The sequence below is a fragment of the Aristolochia californica genome, unplaced genomic scaffold, assembly GCF_029961685.1.
Source record: "Aristolochia californica isolate CCGP_79_NKW_82.1479 unplaced genomic scaffold, dmAriCali1.0.hap1 SCAF_10, whole genome shotgun sequence".
Classification (NCBI taxonomy): Eukaryota; Viridiplantae; Streptophyta; class Magnoliopsida; order Piperales; family Aristolochiaceae; genus Aristolochia; species Aristolochia californica.
In genome coordinates, this window is record NW_027181771.1 from 34,568,744 (window position 1) to 34,586,525 (window position 17,782).

The 17,782-nt window shown below is 39.5% G+C and overlaps 2 protein-coding genes across 2 annotated transcripts; both read left to right on the forward strand.

Annotated features, from left to right (window-relative positions):
• Positions 1-5,064: 5,064 nt before the first annotated feature.
• LOC137938175 (cysteine-rich receptor-like protein kinase 10) lies at positions 5,065-8,816 on the forward strand. The gene is made up of 7 exons (XM_068783163.1): positions 5,065-6,035; positions 6,345-6,494; positions 6,574-6,779; positions 6,864-7,074; positions 7,177-7,414; positions 7,622-7,772; positions 7,852-8,816. The coding sequence occupies exons 1-7, from the start codon at positions 5,243-5,245 to the stop codon at positions 8,158-8,160; spliced, it is 2,058 nt and encodes a 685-aa protein (XP_068639264.1). The 5' UTR covers positions 5,065-5,242; the 3' UTR covers positions 8,161-8,816.
• A 5,619-nt stretch (positions 8,817-14,435) lies between these two features.
• LOC137938164 (cysteine-rich receptor-like protein kinase 10) lies at positions 14,436-17,517 on the forward strand. The gene is made up of 7 exons (XM_068783154.1): positions 14,436-15,460; positions 15,579-15,728; positions 15,808-16,013; positions 16,097-16,307; positions 16,410-16,647; positions 16,854-17,004; positions 17,084-17,517. Exons 1-7 carry the CDS (start codon positions 14,620-14,622, stop codon positions 17,390-17,392), a joined length of 2,106 nt encoding a protein of 701 aa, XP_068639255.1. The 5' UTR covers positions 14,436-14,619; the 3' UTR covers positions 17,393-17,517.
• Positions 17,518-17,782: the final 265 nt, after the last annotated feature.

Consider the following 17,782-nt stretch of genomic DNA (forward strand, 5'->3'; position numbering starts at 1 on the left):
ATACAAAATTTATATTTTTTACTATAAATAGAATGGAATAAAACATGTGCCGAGAAACAAGATTTTAAAAAACTAAAAAAAAAAATTTGTAAAAAATATTTTAAATTGATAATGAAAGGTGTTAAATAAATGTCTTAAATCTATAACGAAATATAAAATATAAAATATAAAATATATATTTTATTAAAAATAAATATAAGTTAATAAAATGTATACCGACAAAAACATATTTTTTACAAAAATATTTTAAATAGATAATGAAAAGTATTAAATAAATTAAAATATAATTTTTTAATTAACTGAGAGAAGCATTTTGACGGTAGAGAGGAGGGATACGTGTCACAATCGTATGATTTCAAGGTTTTCCACCCGGGAAGCACAGGAGTCAGCAGAGAAGTTTCATGGTCTCCCAATGAACTGGAAATGTTCTACGCGTGTTTGATGAAAATGACTCAAATCAGGAATTGTTTCCTCTTCGTCGTCCCCTCCAAAATCTGTGCTTCCACCAGAAAATGGTTAAACTCGAGTCGTCTGAATCAATACCTCCGGTTATCTTCAACTCGGGAGCCCACCACCTTTATTTAATTCGATAGAACCGTGGAAAATCCGGGAGAAATGGGAGAGCAGGACAAGTAGGTGCCAGCCTCCATTGACAGAATTGAACAGCCATAGTAACATCCATCTTTTTCTTCAACAAGGACCACTCTGTCGTCTGACGACAATTTCCCACAGATTGATGGAAATAATGTGAATGGTCCTCCTTCCTCTCTAATCTCACCCGGAACTTGGTCACCGCATAGGATTTGCGTCAGTAGCAGTTGCGTCGGCGGAACTCGTACTGAACCAGATACGAAGTCATCGTATCCCAAATAGAGAGACTGAGATCACTATTGAAATGAGGCAGAAAACAGAAAGATAAGCAAGAAAAGGAAAGTTTCATTTTGAGGAAGCATTAAGCAGGTTGACATGGTTTGTCGAGAATGTAGATCACATCGCCCAAGGTATTATTTAGTGTTTATTTTAAAATAAACAGAAGCAGCCACCTAATCCGAAGCTTATTGTTACAACTCGAGCATGTTTGTGAGGCTGTTCGAAAACCAGTGTTTGTGAGGCTGTTCGAAAATCTCTCCGGATGCTTCAACTCGAGCACCGCTTTTTACAATGGTTACTTTTCCCCTCCTCGGAGTAAATTATCTTGCTTTCTCGTTAACGATTTGTGAGCGAAATTAGACACGAACAGGAATCATTCACTTATGTCCTTATAATCTGTAGAAAAAGCGTCTCCTGCAGACAAAACTTGACCCGTCTCCTTTACAAAAGCTGCTTTCCATAAAAGATTCACCGATCAAAAAACAGATGCTTTACCATCTCAATTATTCTTACGAAGATTTTTCTTTCTTCTAATCCAAAACGTGTTGCCAGCATATTCAGATCGAAAGAGAAGAGAAACTTCAACTGGGTCCACCGAAATTATCGTTTCAAGCTCTTCCACTCGGAAAACACTGCAGTCAGCGGTTAACCATGGTTGTCTGGTATTCCATTGACTTGGTTGGTCTGTCTTCGTGTGAAGAACAGAAAGTTGGGAGGGGCAACGATCATTGGCCCAGTCTATACAAACAAATATTCCAATAGTCTTTGTATCTACTCGGTCAATCCCTGTATAAGATTGTGGGGTTGTTTTCCTAAAAGGTTCGAGCCTTTTAACGTACTGGTTTCAACATGGTATCAGAACAGGAGGAGAAGCGTCTGCTATGATTCTTTCACTGTCAGTACAAGGTGTGCTCTTTGCCAACGACGAACACCTCTCCATCTCTCTCGCCTTTTTTCGGCGATTATTTCCGGCGACTGTTCTCGGTGCCACCTGAGTCGATTTCGGAAGTTCTTGAAGCTCTTATTAGTTTCTCACTCCGTTGAGGTTCTGTTGGCAAAGATGTTAGACTTTGTTCGCCCCTCTTTCATTTTCTTTTCCATTATGTTGTGGTTCCGTTCGTCGAGAGGTTGGATTTCTGGTTTTTTTTTTTTTTGTTGGCCGAGAGGATTGGTGATTTTGGGTGCCGATTTTGGGCGTTTTCTTTGAAGTAATACCAGATCTCTAGATTTTGTTGTTGGCCGAGAGGTTTAACGATTTTGGGTATTCTCTTTGAAGTCTCGAGGGAAGTGAAGCTTCTCGAAGCCGGTGGTGTTGTAGTCTTCTGAGTTCAATTACGTTATAGAAGGGCGTTTCTGGTTGTTTGAAATGGAGCCGGCGAAGTAGGCGAGTTACTGGTTTTTGGTTTCGTTGGTGACTTTGAAAGACTAAAGGATTCTGAGGTTGCGTAAACATAATTGATTTTTTTTGTGAGAAATTTGGAGGAGGATCTGGTGGAGAAATTTTTTTGGAGCTGCATTGGTGGTCAGCTCAGGTCGGTGCCCCTTTTTCCATATTCAGTTCCTTCCTGGTGTTCGTACCTTATTGGAAATCTCACTTGTTGGTTATTTATCACTCCATGGAGACTTATTCATCGACGGGTGCTTCCGATTCTGGTCTTCGTACCAGTTCGACTTGTTCTGCTTTTGAAGAACCATCAAATCCTTATTATACTCACCATTCGGACACCCCTAGGCAAGTTCTTGTCTCGTAGTTGCTTATAGGTGAAAATTACATCAGTTGGGGTCGTGCGATGTTGATCGCCTTATCCGTGAAAAACAAAGTGGGATTTGTCAATGGTTCCATCCTTGACCCTCAAAGTGTTGATCCTATTTTGCTCAACTCTTAGATCCGGAATAATAATATGTTCATCTCTTGGATCTTAAATTCGGTTTCCAAATCAATTTCAGCGAGTGTTATTTTTGCTGCCTCTGCCCGAGAGATTTGGCTCGACCTTCGGGATCGTTTTCAACAACGAAACGGCCCTCGCATTTTTCAACTTAAACGAGAATTGATGAACTTGCGTCAAGACAAAGATTCCGTTAGCATCTATTTCACCAAGCTGAAAACTATTTGGGAAGAACTGAGTAATTACCGTCCTAATTGCTTTTGTGGTGGTGTTAAAAATCTTACTGATTACCATCATATGGAGTATATCATGTCATTTTTAATAGGCCTTGATGATTCTTTTTCCCAAGTTCGTGGTCAATTGCTCCTCATGGATCCGATGTCCCTTATTAATCGTATTTTTTCTCTGGTTGTCCAAGAGGAACAACAAAGGAGGACTACTCATGCCTCTGGTTCGAATACTCCCACTGACACAATGGCATTTGCAATTAAATCTAGGAAGACAGAAGTTACTAAACCTGGCTCACAAACCTCTCAGAAGTTTCATTCAAATTACAGTGCTCCCCAGAATCAGAACAAGGACTAAGTATTATTGTACTCATTGCAAGAATGTTGGTCATACTATAGCTCATTGCTACAAACTTCATGGCTATCCGCCTAGATCTATATCCAAAACCAACCACAATTCTCATGCTGCTACTCATCAAGTTTTTCTACTTCTGTTGGGAGTTTGTTCAAAATCTGGACTCAAATCAATATCAGCAGCTCATGTCAATGCTTTCTACACACTTGAGTAGCTCAGCAAAGGTCGCCACTACTCCAGAATTTTCTACATCCAACTGCTTGGTAGGTATTTTTTTTTTTTTTTGTGTCTTTAAATCCCCTAATTTCTTCACCTCAATTCTGGATTGTAGACTCAAGAGCTACTCGACATATTTGCCCTCAAACTCATATTTTTGCTTCCTTACATATTGTCCCTTACACTATAGTTACTTTGCCCAATAATTCTAAAATTTTGGTCCATTTTGTTGGTGATATTAAACTGCATTCTCACCTTGTGCTCTAGTTCGTTTGAAATTTTTTTCTGATGTTGATTGGGGATCATGCCTTGATTCTCGCCGATCTACTATAGGTTTCTGCATCTTTATTAGTGATTCTTTAGTCTCTTGGAAGGCCAAAAAGCAAACAACCGTCTTTATTGGTGATTCTTTAGTCTCTCACTCTTCCGCCGAGGCTGAATATAAAGCTCTTTCTTCTACTACCAGTGAACTTATTTGGTTACATCAACTTCTTCAAGATTTTCAAGTCAAAGTTGAATCTCCTATGCTGCTATACATATTGCTTCTAACTCCACATTTCATGAGCGTACAAAACATATTGAGATAGATTGTCATTTTATTCGTGAACGAATTACTTCGGGAGTCCTCAAATTACTTCCCATTCGATTTTAGTACCAGTTAGCCCACTAAACCTCTTCGTTCTACTCAACTTTTTTCTTTGTTGTCCAAGATGGCTGTCAAGGACATTTACAAGCCACCTTGAGGGGGAGTATTAGAATGTAAATATCTTTTTTTCTTATTTTCTTATTTTATTATTTTATTATTATGTATTGTTACCATTTTACCCCTCTGTTGTAACTTGTAAACAGTGAATAATCAGAATACATCATTTTTATTTTTTGTTTCCTCTTCTCGGTTGTGCCTCCCCGACGAGCAGAGTTCAACGGCTCTTTGTTAATATGAGGTTTTAATATGATATCAGAGCAAGTTGGTCCCTAGTTCGAATCCCACTCCCACCGAATTTGTCCTGGGTTTTTTTAGTGAATTTGTCCCGGGTTTTTCTGATGAATTTGTCCACGAGTTTTCCCATGCTGGGAGTGTTGGAATATTTATTTGTATCAACCAGGCCAATCTTTGTATAAGATCCGTGGGGTTGTTTTCCTAAAAGATTTGAGCCATTTAGCGCACAGTTTCAACGTGCTGTTCGAAAATCTTTCCTGGTGCTTCAACTCGAGCTCCGGTTGTTACATTGGTTACTTTTCCTATGCTCGGAGTAAATTATCTTGTTTTCTCGTTAACGATTTGTGAGCGAAATTAGATACGAACAGGAATCATTCACTTATGTCCTTATAATCTGTAGAAAAAGCGTCTCCTTTAGAAAAGCTGCTTTCCATAAAAGATTCACCGATCAAAAAACAGATGATTTACCATCTCAATTATCCTTACGAAGATTTTTCTTTTTTCTAATAAAAAACGTGTTGCCAGCATATTCAGATCGAAAGAGAAGAGAAGAGAAACTTCATCGGACACCAAAATTTTACGTTTCAAGCTCTTCCACTCGGAAAACACTGCAGTTAGCAGTTAACCATAGTTGTCTGGTATTCCATTGACTAGGTTGGTCTGTCTTCTTGTGAAGAACAGAACTGTTAAAAAACCAGAGCACCACTCCTCTTTCCTGTCTGTCTTGGAGGCAATTGCCAGACAAGCCATGAAATCCTTCCATTACATTACCGCTATATGCTACTTATCTCCTGCCTTCTTCGGCCTCTGCACTAGTCAAAACTTTGATTACGCCTACAATTGCTCGAATAATCAAGGTTCCCATATAAGTGACCGCTTCACACAAAACCTGCAGTCCCTCCTTGCCTCTTTATCCTCCAAAATCTCATCTGAAAGCTTCTACAGTAGCTCCTATGGGCGAGGAGAGGACCGGGTCTACGGTTTGGCGCTTTGCAGGTATGATATGGCTCCCTTAGTGTGCCGACGTTGCCTCAAATTTGCCACCAACACCATTTTACTCGAATGCCCAAAAACAACCCACGGGATCCTGTGGGGGTTAGCTTCCTGCCTGATTCACTACGATGCATACGACTTCATCGGATCGGTAGACGGCAGCAAACCTTTCATCTTCAAAAGTTCTGAATCAGATGATAACAGTCTTGCGATATACCATCTCATCCCTGAACTCATCTTAAATGCTTCCAAAGCGTCGTCTCTGTTCGCTGAGGAACCTCTGTTAGGACAAAACTATTCCAAATATGGAGTAGCACAGTGTACTCAGGACATTAGCAGGGATAATTGTTCGTTGTGCTTGGAGAACCTGCGAAAAGAATACGAGCAGTGTTGTAAAGGGCTGAGCCGGTGGCACATTCTTGCCTCTAGCTGCTATTTAATGTATGACTATACCAGTTATTTCTCGCAGTCCAACCGAAAAAATCCAGGGAAGATCCCGGGCGACGACTCTCTACCAGTATCCAATATTCCACCCATAGCTGATCCAGGTTAGTTGCGTCATTTCTGTTCTAACCCATTTCGTTGCTGATAAATTGCGGTAGAATTAGAAGTCTCTTGCTTAGAAATTGTTCCGAAAAAACTCATATTGGCCGTTTTATTTGATAGTTTAGCAAAGTGTCAACTGGTTCCCCTTTCCAAAACCAGGGAAAGACTCAGAATTCTAACCCATTTCGTTGCTGATAAATTGCGGTAGAATTAGAAGTTTCTTGCTCAGAAATTGTTCCGAAAAAACTCGTATTGGCTGTTTTATTTGATAGTTTAGCGCAGTGTTAACTGGTTCCCCTATCGAAAATCAGGGAAACATTCAGAACACAATTGGGCGAATAAAAGGGTGCCGTTAAAGATGCTTTGGATCGTGATCGTCTGTATTATGGGACCGCTTGTAGTATTTGGTCTTGTTGCTTCTTATACTTATTGTTCATGGAGAAGGAGAAGACAGAAGAAAGGTGAAAAAAACATAATCATCTGGTTTTGATCATTTGATTGGGTTAATAAGCGGAAAATAATATAATACTTTTCTCACAGGAGAGGATGTAAGCCAACAAGCTCTTTGGAAGGCGATGGGGCTTATAGGAAGAAGCGAAACCTTGTCAAAAGAAATCGTGGACAAAGAGGATAAGATCACTGGGGTTGATTTGCCATTGATAGATTCAGCTACCATTGAAGCTGCAACAAATGACTTCTCTGATTCCAACAAGCTTGGGGAAGGAGGATATGGACCGGTTTACAAGGTAAAATGATTTTCTATTTCTTTAGCAGAAACACGTGAGTGAAAGTATGATACTAGATCCATGGTTGCCTTGAAATTCTTACAGGGCATTCTACCTGATGGAAGGGAAATAGCAGTTAAAAGGCTATCAAGAAGCTCGGGACAGGGTTTAACCGAGTTCAAGAATGAGGTGGTTTTGATTGCAAAACTTCAGCACAGAAATCTGGTCAGGCTCTTGTATTGCTGCATGGAGAGAGAAGAGAAAATTCTTGTCTACGAATTCATGGCGAACACAAGCCTAGATGTCTACCTCTTTGGTTGGCGATCTTTCTCTTTCTCTCTCTTAGCTTAGCAAGACTCATCTCCCCTTTACGGCATAATATATCTAATCCACATTGTTTTGATTCCCTCCTTGTTAGATCCAACAAAAAGTTGTAAATTGGACTGGGGAAGACGACTAGACATCGTAAAAGGAATTGCTCGTGGACTTCTGTATCTTCACGAAGATTCCCGCCTCAAGATCATTCACAGAGATCTGAAAGCTAGCAATGTTTTGCTGGATCATGAGATGAACCCCAAGATATCAGATTTTGGAATGGCCAGAATTTTCGAAGGGACTCAGAATCAAGCGAATACAAACAGAGTTGTTGGGACATTGTAAGTGCAGCATTCTTTCCACTTCTTCTCAGTTCATTCTCTTTGAAGAAAAGAGGCGCCTCTCAGATCTATCAAACGAAACCTGTCGTACCCGGAAAAGAAAAAAAACCACAGATCTTAGTGTTTAACGTATTGCATTCATCATCAACTCTTCAATCCACTCACCTCTCCTGTCTTGACTTCTGTCAATCCTTCAATGAGGAACAGCGGTTACATGGCTCCGGAGTACGCCATGGAAGGACTATTCTCAGTGAAATCGGATGTCTACAGCTTCGGTGTCTTACTACTGGAGATACTCAGTGGGAGAAGAAACACAGGATTCTACCGCTCCAAACAGGCTTTAAGCCTCCTCGAATTCGTACGTCTTTCATGCAAATATCCCAATTTAGATCCTCTCTTCCAAACAAAACACCTCACGATACAGAATAATTTTACAGGCATGGCGACTGTGGTGTGAAGACAGAGGGCTGGAGCTGATAGACCCTTTGATCTCCGACCCATATTCCATAACTGAAGCCTTGAGATGTATTCAGATCGGGCTGCTTTGTGTTCAACAAGACGCAGCAGATAGGCCGACGATGTCATCGGTTGTTCTAATGTTGGGAAGTTCGTCGTTTCAGTTGCCGCAGCCTTCACAACCAGCATTTTCGGTAGGGAGAGGAGCTACAGAGCTGGGTCAGTCGTCCTCAAGCCAAGACGCTTGCTCTGTAAATCAAGTAACTGTTACCCAAATGGAACCTCGCTGAGCGAGGGACAGAGTTTCCGGCCCCCTTGGAAGCATTTGGCGTTAATGAGCGTCCGCAGAAACGACCCACACTGCAGGTTCAGTACGAGGGAATTTGAAGCGGCGGAAGGTAAAGGAGCCATTCATGAAGAAGAGGGGATAAAGAGCCGGCGGGAGGCAGCAGATGAATATGAAAGATTTTAACAAATAAATAATTCACCAGTGGAATGCCTCGTAGACTCACATAGATTTAGTCCCAAATAGACGACAGACGAATATTGCAGATAAAAACCCTTTCAGAGCAGCATCTTATTCATCTTGGCGCCTGGGGCAATGACGCAGTTACTGAGACAGATTACCGAGGCGTTGAAAACTATTTCCAAACCCCCTCTTTGGCCTGGGTTCAGCCTTGGCCATCGAGAATTTCTGAAAGGGATCCCTACCAGGATAAAGCTTTACAATTCAAAATACAGAAAAGTTTCCGAAAAGATGTGAAGATAGTTGTATTAATGTTAAAAGGTTTGGAGTCCCTGCTCTCGCCAGGCGAACCAGAGAGATCGCCTATCCTGCTCTTCTTCACTGGTCCAATTTCACAAGCATTAACCATGTTAGCAAACCGTAGCGAGTCCAGTGATCCTCCAGAAGAAGAAAGTACAGGAGAAATATTAAGGAGCATCAGTAGTGTCTTGGAATCACCTCCAAGGCGAGACTGTATCAATATCACATACAGTTCAAAGATCATCAGTTAGAAGTCCCACATGGTAAACAATGCCCATCATAAATTCACTGCCAATTTAAATAAACTAGAAACAATAAGTGGTAGAAACTTGCAAGATTAAGGACACTTCTGCCTGCCAAAAGGTACATTAAACCCACAAAACTTCACTTAAAAAACTATGGCAAACACAAGGCAACTTCCTAACTAGAGAAGCAATAAATCAACCAATCTCCTGTCTATACAATGTCAATGGTAAGAATTAATTATTACAAAAAAAAATAGAATGCACTCCAAGATACATTTGGAATACAATCTAAATGCTTAGTAGATCGGAAATGTCATAACACTCCCAAAGCATGTACTTCTTCGTCGAATACAATTTCAACTAAACTCAATTGGGTTGTAATTGTATTGAGTTTGTTGATATGTTGAGCTACTGATGTTCTTTCTATCATCCGTAAATTAAACAACCGCCTCATCAGATGCACTTGTTTGAGGTTGACGACTTCTCGTACATACTGGCGAGAGCCTTCATGAGACCTATTGTGGTTTTCTCCTTTGCTATATTGAAAGCAACATTACTGGATAACGATAATTAGATAACTCCAACGGCTTTTCTGTCGAGGAGCTTCCACTTTTCATCCTTCATAGTGTCTGACTTCACTCTTTCAAGTGGTAGGTATAAATTTTTCTGATACAGATAATCCTCTATCTGCATTTTCCAGAAACCAAAGTCTACCCCATCGAACTTTTTAATTTTTACCTTCCCTTCATCTACGGCCATTGCTCCCACTCAAATCTAGTTACCTTTTCGATCGTTATTGACTTTCTATACAATCTTGCTCTGATACCAGTCTTTAAGAAAATTCTAACAAGATTAACTAGGAAGCAGAATAACAAGAACCCAATTTTAATGTGTTCGCCCAAATCTGACTACGTCCACAACTGCTGCAAATATTTCATCACAGAGAGAATATGTTCACAGTGTTTACAACATTCTCAACTTACAAACCCATAAATCAATCTAGCACTGCAGATAACATAAATACAGATTTGTAAAGAAGACAGTGAAACCTGTATGGAGATTCCCAAGACTTGCCGACGCCCAAACACCTCAAGTTAGAAGCAAAAACATACAGAGCCTCTACTGAGGCTTTTCTTATCTCTTCTATGTTCTCTCCCTCTACACTGAGGATACACTACCCTTTCTCTTTTCTGCTCTCTCCCTCTACATCGAGGAAACATCGCTCTTCTCTTCTCCATTCTCTCCCTCTACGCTGAGGTTGGAGACGCCCAACTGACAAGAATCGGCAGGAGAAAAAAAATTTTCTCTGTTGCGGTAGTAGCATCACGGCTTCACGCGACGGTAAAGAGAAAAAAATTTCTTCGCTGTATTAGTCGAGTCTCAAAGCTTCTCCGTTAGCGTCGAGTCTCAAGAGTTTACTCTATTACAGCAGCATCGAGTCCCCACAAGCAAAAAATTAAAATTGAGAGAGACACATTTTAATTTTTGCTTGAGTGTAGCACACGCCAAAGAAAGAAATACCTTTTTTGTCTTATCAACCCATATCTTTCTGACACAAACCATTACTTCCTGACAATCTCTTCCACTCGGAAAACACTGGAGTCATTAGTTAACCATAGTTGTTTGGTATTCTATTGATTTGGTTGGTCTTTCTTCGTGTGAAGAAAGAAACTGTTCAAAAACCAGAGCACCACCCTTCTTGCCGGTCAAACCCAGTAGCCCTATTTATACAAAAAACTGCGTAGGTCTAAACTCCCATATGATTAGTCTTATTCATACAAGAAACTACCTCCAAATTCGTATGACTATTCTTATTCATGCAAAAACCTACCGTCTAAATTCATGGAATATCCCTAGTAGAAACATATGATTTCGCATTCACTGTCAACCATACCATGTCAATGTTGGGGTTGGATTTCGTCGGACTCAACCCACCCTTGGTTACCTAGCTTATTCTTAATTGGACTCTCTACCCATCTTAGTAACTAAGGCAATGGAAGACAAAAGGTAGAAGAGTGGGTCAATGCAGCAACTGCCTTTACTCGTCTGAGTTAGCTTCTTGTGTCTGAAATTATAATTTATTCTTTTGGCTTTTGTTTCTAGTTCTAATTACAACTAAGACTTTTACTTTTTGAATTTCAATATCACCGCAGGAAATTATATAGATTCCCCAGATTATGTGAATCCCTCCGATGGCCTCCCTTCACCGCCACTCGATGGAGTTTTCTTGGCTACATTGACAACTTTGATTGAGCTTTCTCAAGTGTATAGGGAAACCTTAACCTTTTCTTTTCTTACTGAACTCTAACCCAGATAACCGTTGTCATATCATGCAAACGAAGAATTTTATTTTACAAGAAAAAACGTTGTTTGCATCGCTCTAGGGGGCTCTTGTTTTTTAGAAACAAAATAGAAAAGGAAATGGAGAATGTGGTTCTTGTTAATAGTTAGTATATAAAGAAAGTTTTAAAGTGATATGGACGATTCTCAAACAATTACCGGATTGACATGGATTTGGAGGGGGCGGGTATGACTCACTGTTTTATGTATTTTTTCTAGAGTTTTCTTCCTTCCATTCACCTCGAGTTCAAACCCGGCTAAGTTAAGGCGACCAAACTCATATTTCACAACCTAATCAATCCCAAGTCAAGATAGAATACCATGGCGGAGACACGTTTGATGGATGACAACGATGATGGGTGTAAAGTAATTAGTAGCCATTATAGTTTAAAAATATATATTTTTTTAATTAGAAATATCTTAAATCGATAATGAAAGGTATTGATTGATAGAGATAAACATAAAGATAACTAGTGATTGAATTAGAGACAACTCAAATTGTAGACTTGTAATCATCTACTGTCTATGTTGTAACTCTATAAATAGTGTATACCAGATCAATAATAATCACGACAATATTATTCTTCATTCATATATTCTACATGGTATCAGAGCTTCCGATAGATTAATCAAAACCAATTTGTCGTCGCTGGAAATCCTTATCGGAAGCAGCCTCCGTAGTTGTAGCCCATTGTCGCCGCCATACCCGGTACTTTTGTTTTCCACTTATCCATGCAATCTCGTCAGAAATATTTTTCTTTAAAATAAAAAATAAAATAACTCTCTACAAAATACTTCTTCCCACTAGACGATATCATTTCGTTCGCCCCAACCGTTGTTCTTCCTCCGAAGGATGCAACTCCGTCCGCCCTAGCCGCTAATCTTCCACCGGATGATGTGATTTCATCCGCCCCAACCATTGCCCTTCCACTGATGCGATTTTGTCCACCCAAGACACCTCTAGTGCCGCTGCTCTTCTCCGTTGTTGCTCTTCTCAGCCACTACCAGTGTCGATGTTCTCTCCAAACCATTTCCGATAACACACTTCCTATTTTTTAATATCAAGATTGGACTCTCCTCTTGGAACTCCATCTTGCAAAGGCATGATAGAGATAAACATAAAGATACAAATAATGATAAAAGGTAATGATAAAAATAAAGATAACTAACGATTGAAGTAGAGATAGACTCAAATTGTAGAGTTGTAATCATGTATTGTCTCTATTGTAACTCTATAAATAGTGTATACTTGATCAATAATAATATAAAGATAATGATAGATATAAAGATAATTAGTGATTGAATTAGATACAGTAGATGATTACAACTCTAAAATTTGAGTTTGTCTTTAATTCAATCACTAGTTATCTTTATCTCTATCATTATCTTTATCTTTATGTTTATCTCTATCATTTATTAGAATAAAATAATTTAAATTATTAATATACAAATATTATATTTTATAAGAATAAATAGAAGGTAATGAAACATGTATCGACAAATAAGATTTTTAAAAACTTAAAAAATTATTTAAAAAATATTTTTAAATTCAAACATATCTTAAATCGATAATGAAAGGTTTTAAATAGACTATAATATGATTTTTAATTAATTAAAATACAAAATTTATATTTTTTATGATAAATAGAAGGTAATAAAACATGTGTCGAGAAACAAGATTTTTAAAAACTAAATTTTTTTCTTACAAAAGATTTTTTAAAATTAAAAAATATCTTAAATCGATAATGAAAGGTGTTAAATAGATTAGAATATAATTTTTAATTAATTAATATACAAATTTTATATTTTGTTACAATAAAAAAGAAGGTAATAAAACATGTACATAAACAAATTTAAACACTAAAATATTTTTTTCAATTAGAAAATGTCTTAAATCTATAACAAAATGTAAAATATAAAATTTAAATTTTATATTTTATTAAAAATAAATATAAGGTAATAAAATATATACCCCCAAAAAATATTTTAAAAAATTCTTAAATAGATAATGAAATGTATTAAATAAATTAAAATACAATTTTTTAATTAATTGAGAGAAGCTTTTTGACGGTAGAGAGGAGGGATACGTGTCACAATTGTATGATTTCAAGGTTTTCCACCCGGAAAGCACAGGAGTCAGCAGAGAAGTAAAGTTTCATGGTCTCCCAATGAACTGGAAATGTTCTACGCGTGTTTGATGAAAATGACTCAAATCAGGAATTGTTTCCTCTTCGTCGTCCCCTCCAAAATCTGTGCTTCCACCAGAAAATGGTTAAACTCGAGTCGTCTGAATCAATACCTCCGGTTATCTTCAACTCGGGAGCCCACCACCTTTATTTAATTCGATAGAACCGTGGAAAATCCGGGAGAAATGGGAGAGCAGGACAAGTAGGTGCCAGCCTCCATTGACAGAATTGAACAGCCATAGTAACATCCATCTTTTTCTTCAACAAGGACCACTCTGTCGTCTGACGACAATTTCCCACAGATTGATGGAAATAATGTGAATGGTCCTCCTTCCTCTCTAATCTCACCCGGAACTTGGTCACCGCATAGGATTTGCGTCAGTAGCAGTTGCGTCGGCGGAACTCGTACTGAACCAGATACGAAGTCATCGTATCCCAAATAGAGAGACTGAGATCACTATTGAAATGAGGCAGAAAACAGAAAGATAAGCAAGAAAAGGAAAGTTTCATTTTGAGGAAGCATTAAGCAGGTTGACATGGTTTGTCGAGAATGTAGATCACATCGCCCAAGGTATTATTTAGTGTTTATTTTAAAATAAACAGAAGCAGCCACCTAATCCGAAGCTTATTGTTACAACTCGAGCATGTTTGTGAGGCTGTTCGAAAACCAGTGTTTGTGAGGCTGTTCGAAAATCTCTCCGGATGCTTCAACTCGAGCACCGCTTTTTACAATGGTTACTTTTCCCCTCCTCGGAGTAAATTATCTTGCTTTCTCGTTAACGATTTGTGAGCGAAATTAGACACGAACAGGAATCATTCACTTATGTCCTTATAATCTGTAGAAAAAGCGTCTCCTGCAGACAAAACTTGACCCGTCTCCTTTACAAAAGCTGCTTTCCATAAAAGATTCACCGATCAAAAAACAGATGCTTTACCATCTCAATTATCCTTACGAAGATTTTTCTTTCTTCTAATCCAAAACGTGTTGCCAGCATATTCAGATCGAAAGAGAAGAGAAACTTCAACTGGGTCCACCGAAATTATCGTTTCAAGCTCTTCCACTCGGAAAACACTGCAGTCAGCGGTTAACCATGGTTGTCTGGTATTCCATTGACTTGGTTGGTCTGTCTTCGTGTGAAGAACAGAACTGTTAAAAAACCAGAGCACCACTCCTCTTTCCTGTCTGTCTTGGAGGCAATTGCCAGAGAAGCCATGAAATCCTTCTATTACATTACCGCTATATGCTACTTATCTCCTGCCTTCTTCGGCCTCTGCACTAGTCAAGAATTTTCTTCCGACTACATTTGCTCAAATAATCAAGGTTCCCAAGTAAGTGACCGCTTTACACAAAACCTGCACTTCCTCCTTACCTCTTTATCCTCCCAAATTTCATCTGAAAAGTTCTACTATAGCTCCTATGGGGGAGGACAGGACCGGGTCTACGGTTTGGCGCTCTGCAGGTATGATATGGATCCCTTCATGTGTCGGCGTTGCCTCCAATTTGCCACCAACACCATTTTACTCGAATGCTCACAAACAACCCACGGGATCCTGTGGCGGGAAGCTTCCTGCCTGATTCACTACGAAGCAGACGACTTCTTCGGATCGTTAGACGGCAGCAAACCTTTCATCTTCAGAAGTTCTGAACCAGATGATAACAGTCTTGCGATATACCATCTCATCCCTGAACTCATCTTCAATGCTTCCAAAGATCTGCATCGGTTTGCTAGGAAACTTCTGTCAGGACCAAACTATTCCAAATATGGAGTTGCACAGTGTACTCAGGATATTAGCAGTAATAATTGTTCCTTGTGCTTGGAGAACCTGCAGAAAGAATACCAGAAGTGTTGTAAAGGGCTGAGCTGGTGGCACATTCTTGCCACTAGCTGCTCCTTAATGTATGACAATACCAATTATTTCTCCAGTTCTGCTGAGTCGCCAGCTCAAGATACTCCTAACGGTAGCAGAAATAGGTCCAACCTAAGAAATCCAGGGAGGATCACGGGATACAACCCTCCACCACTATCCAATACTCCACCCATATCTGATCCAGGTTAGTTGCGTCATTTCTGTTCTAACCCATTTCGTTGCTGATAAATTGCGGTAGAATTAGAAGTCTCTTGCTCAGAAATTGTTCCGAAAAAACTCGTATTGGCTGTTTTATTTGTCAGGGAAACATTCAGAACACAATTGGGCGAATAAAAGGGTGCCGTTAAAGATGCTTTGGATCGTGATCGTCTGTATTATGGGACCGCTTGTAGTTTTTGGTCTTGTTGGTTCTTATACTTATTGTTCATGGAGAAGGAGAAGACAGAGGAAAGGTGAAAAAAAAAAATCATCTGGTTTTGATCATTTGATTGGGTTAATAAGCTGAAAATAATATAATACTTTGTCTCACAGGAGAGAATGTAAGCCAACAAGCTCTTTTGAAGGCGATGGGGCTTATAGGAAGAAGCGAAACCTTGTCAAAAGAAATCGTGGACAAAGAGGATAAGATCACTGGGGTTGATTTGCCATTGATAGATTCAGCTACCATTGAAGCTGCAACAAATGACTTCTCTGATTCCAACAAGCTTGGGGAAGGAGGATATGGACCGGTTTACAAGGTAAAATGATTTTCTATTTCTTTAGCAGAACAAGTGAGTGAAAGTATGATACAAGATCCATGGTTGCCCTGAAATTCTTACAGGGCATTCTACCTGATGGAAGGGAAATAGCAGTTAAAAGGCTATCAAGAAGCTCGGGACAGGGTTTAACCGAGTTCAAGAATGAGGTGGTTTTGATTGCAAAACTTCAGCACAGAAATCTGGTCAGGCTCTTGTATTGCTGCATGGAGAGAGAAGAGAAAATTCTTGTCTACGAATTCATGGCGAACACAAGCCTAGATGTCTACCTCTTTGGTTGGCGATCTCCCTCTTTCTCTCTCTTTGCTTAGCAAGACTCATCTCCCCTTTACAGCATAATATATCTAATCCACATTGTTTTGATTCCCTCCGTGTTAGATCCAACAAAAAGTTGTAAATTGGACTGGGGAAGACGATTAGTCATCGTAAAAGGAATTGCTCGTGGACTTCTGTATCTTCACGAAGATTCCCGCCTCAAGATCATCCACAGAGATCTGAAAGCTAGCAATGTCTTGCTGGATCATGAGATGAACCCCAAGATATCAGATTTTGGCATGGCCAGAATTTTCGAAGGGACTCAGAATCAAGCTAATACAAACAGAGTTGTTGGGACTTTGTAAGTGTAGCAATCTTTCTACTTCTTCTAGGTTCATTATCTTTGAAGAAAAGAGGGGCCTCTCTGATCTATCAAACGAAACCTGTCGTACCCAGAAAAGAAAAAACCCACAGATCTTAGTGTTTAACGTATTGCATTCATCATCAACTCTTCAATCCACTCACCTCTCCTGTCTTGACTTCTGTCAATTCTTCAATGAGGAACAGCGGTTACATGGCTCCGGAGTACGCCATGGAAGGACTATTCTCAGTGAAATCCGATGTCTACAGCTTCGGTGTCTTACTACTGGAGATACTCAGTGGGAGAAGAAACACAGGATTCTACCGCTCCAAACAGGCCTTAAGCCTCCTCGAATTCGTACGTCTTTCATGCAAATATCCCAATTTAGATCCTCTCTTCAAAACAAAACTCCTCACGATACAGAGTAATTTTACAGGCATGGCAACTGTGGTGTGAAGACAGAGGGCTGGAGCTGATAGACCCTTTGATCTCCGACCCATATTCCATAACTGAAGCCTTGAGATGTATTCAGATCGGGCTGCTTTGTGTTCAACAAGACGCAGCAGATAGGCCGACGATGTCATCAGTTGTTCTAATGTTGGGAAGTTCGTCGTTTCAGTTGCCGCAGCCTTCACAACCAGCATTTTCGGTAGGGAGAGGAGCTATAGAGCTGTGTCAGTCGTCCTCAAGCCAAGACACTTGCTCTGCAAATCAAGTCACTGTTACCCGAATGGAACCTCGCTGAGCGACGAAGATCACCATGCGGAAGAAAAGAGAAATGGAAAATGATCGACGGAAACTTAATTTAAATTTCTCGCTTTCGTACCATAATGCTAAGCTTATCTGCTAATAGATCTCAAGCTTTTTTTAGTACCAAGCTAAATCTCTATTGGATACAACTCCAAATATTGAGGAACTCGGAACGGATTTTGGACACAAGTTAAAGGGAGAGACTCAACTCTTCTTTTCTAGCCAAATTCCTTCCGACTCAATTCTGAATCCGGTCATCGGATTGACGAGTTCCAATCCAAATCAACCGATTCAAATGACAGCCTCCTCAAAAAGCTTACAGAAATGCCGCAAAAAAGCTCTCCTATTCATTCCATCAAACAACTTCCGTGCAGATGCCAAAATC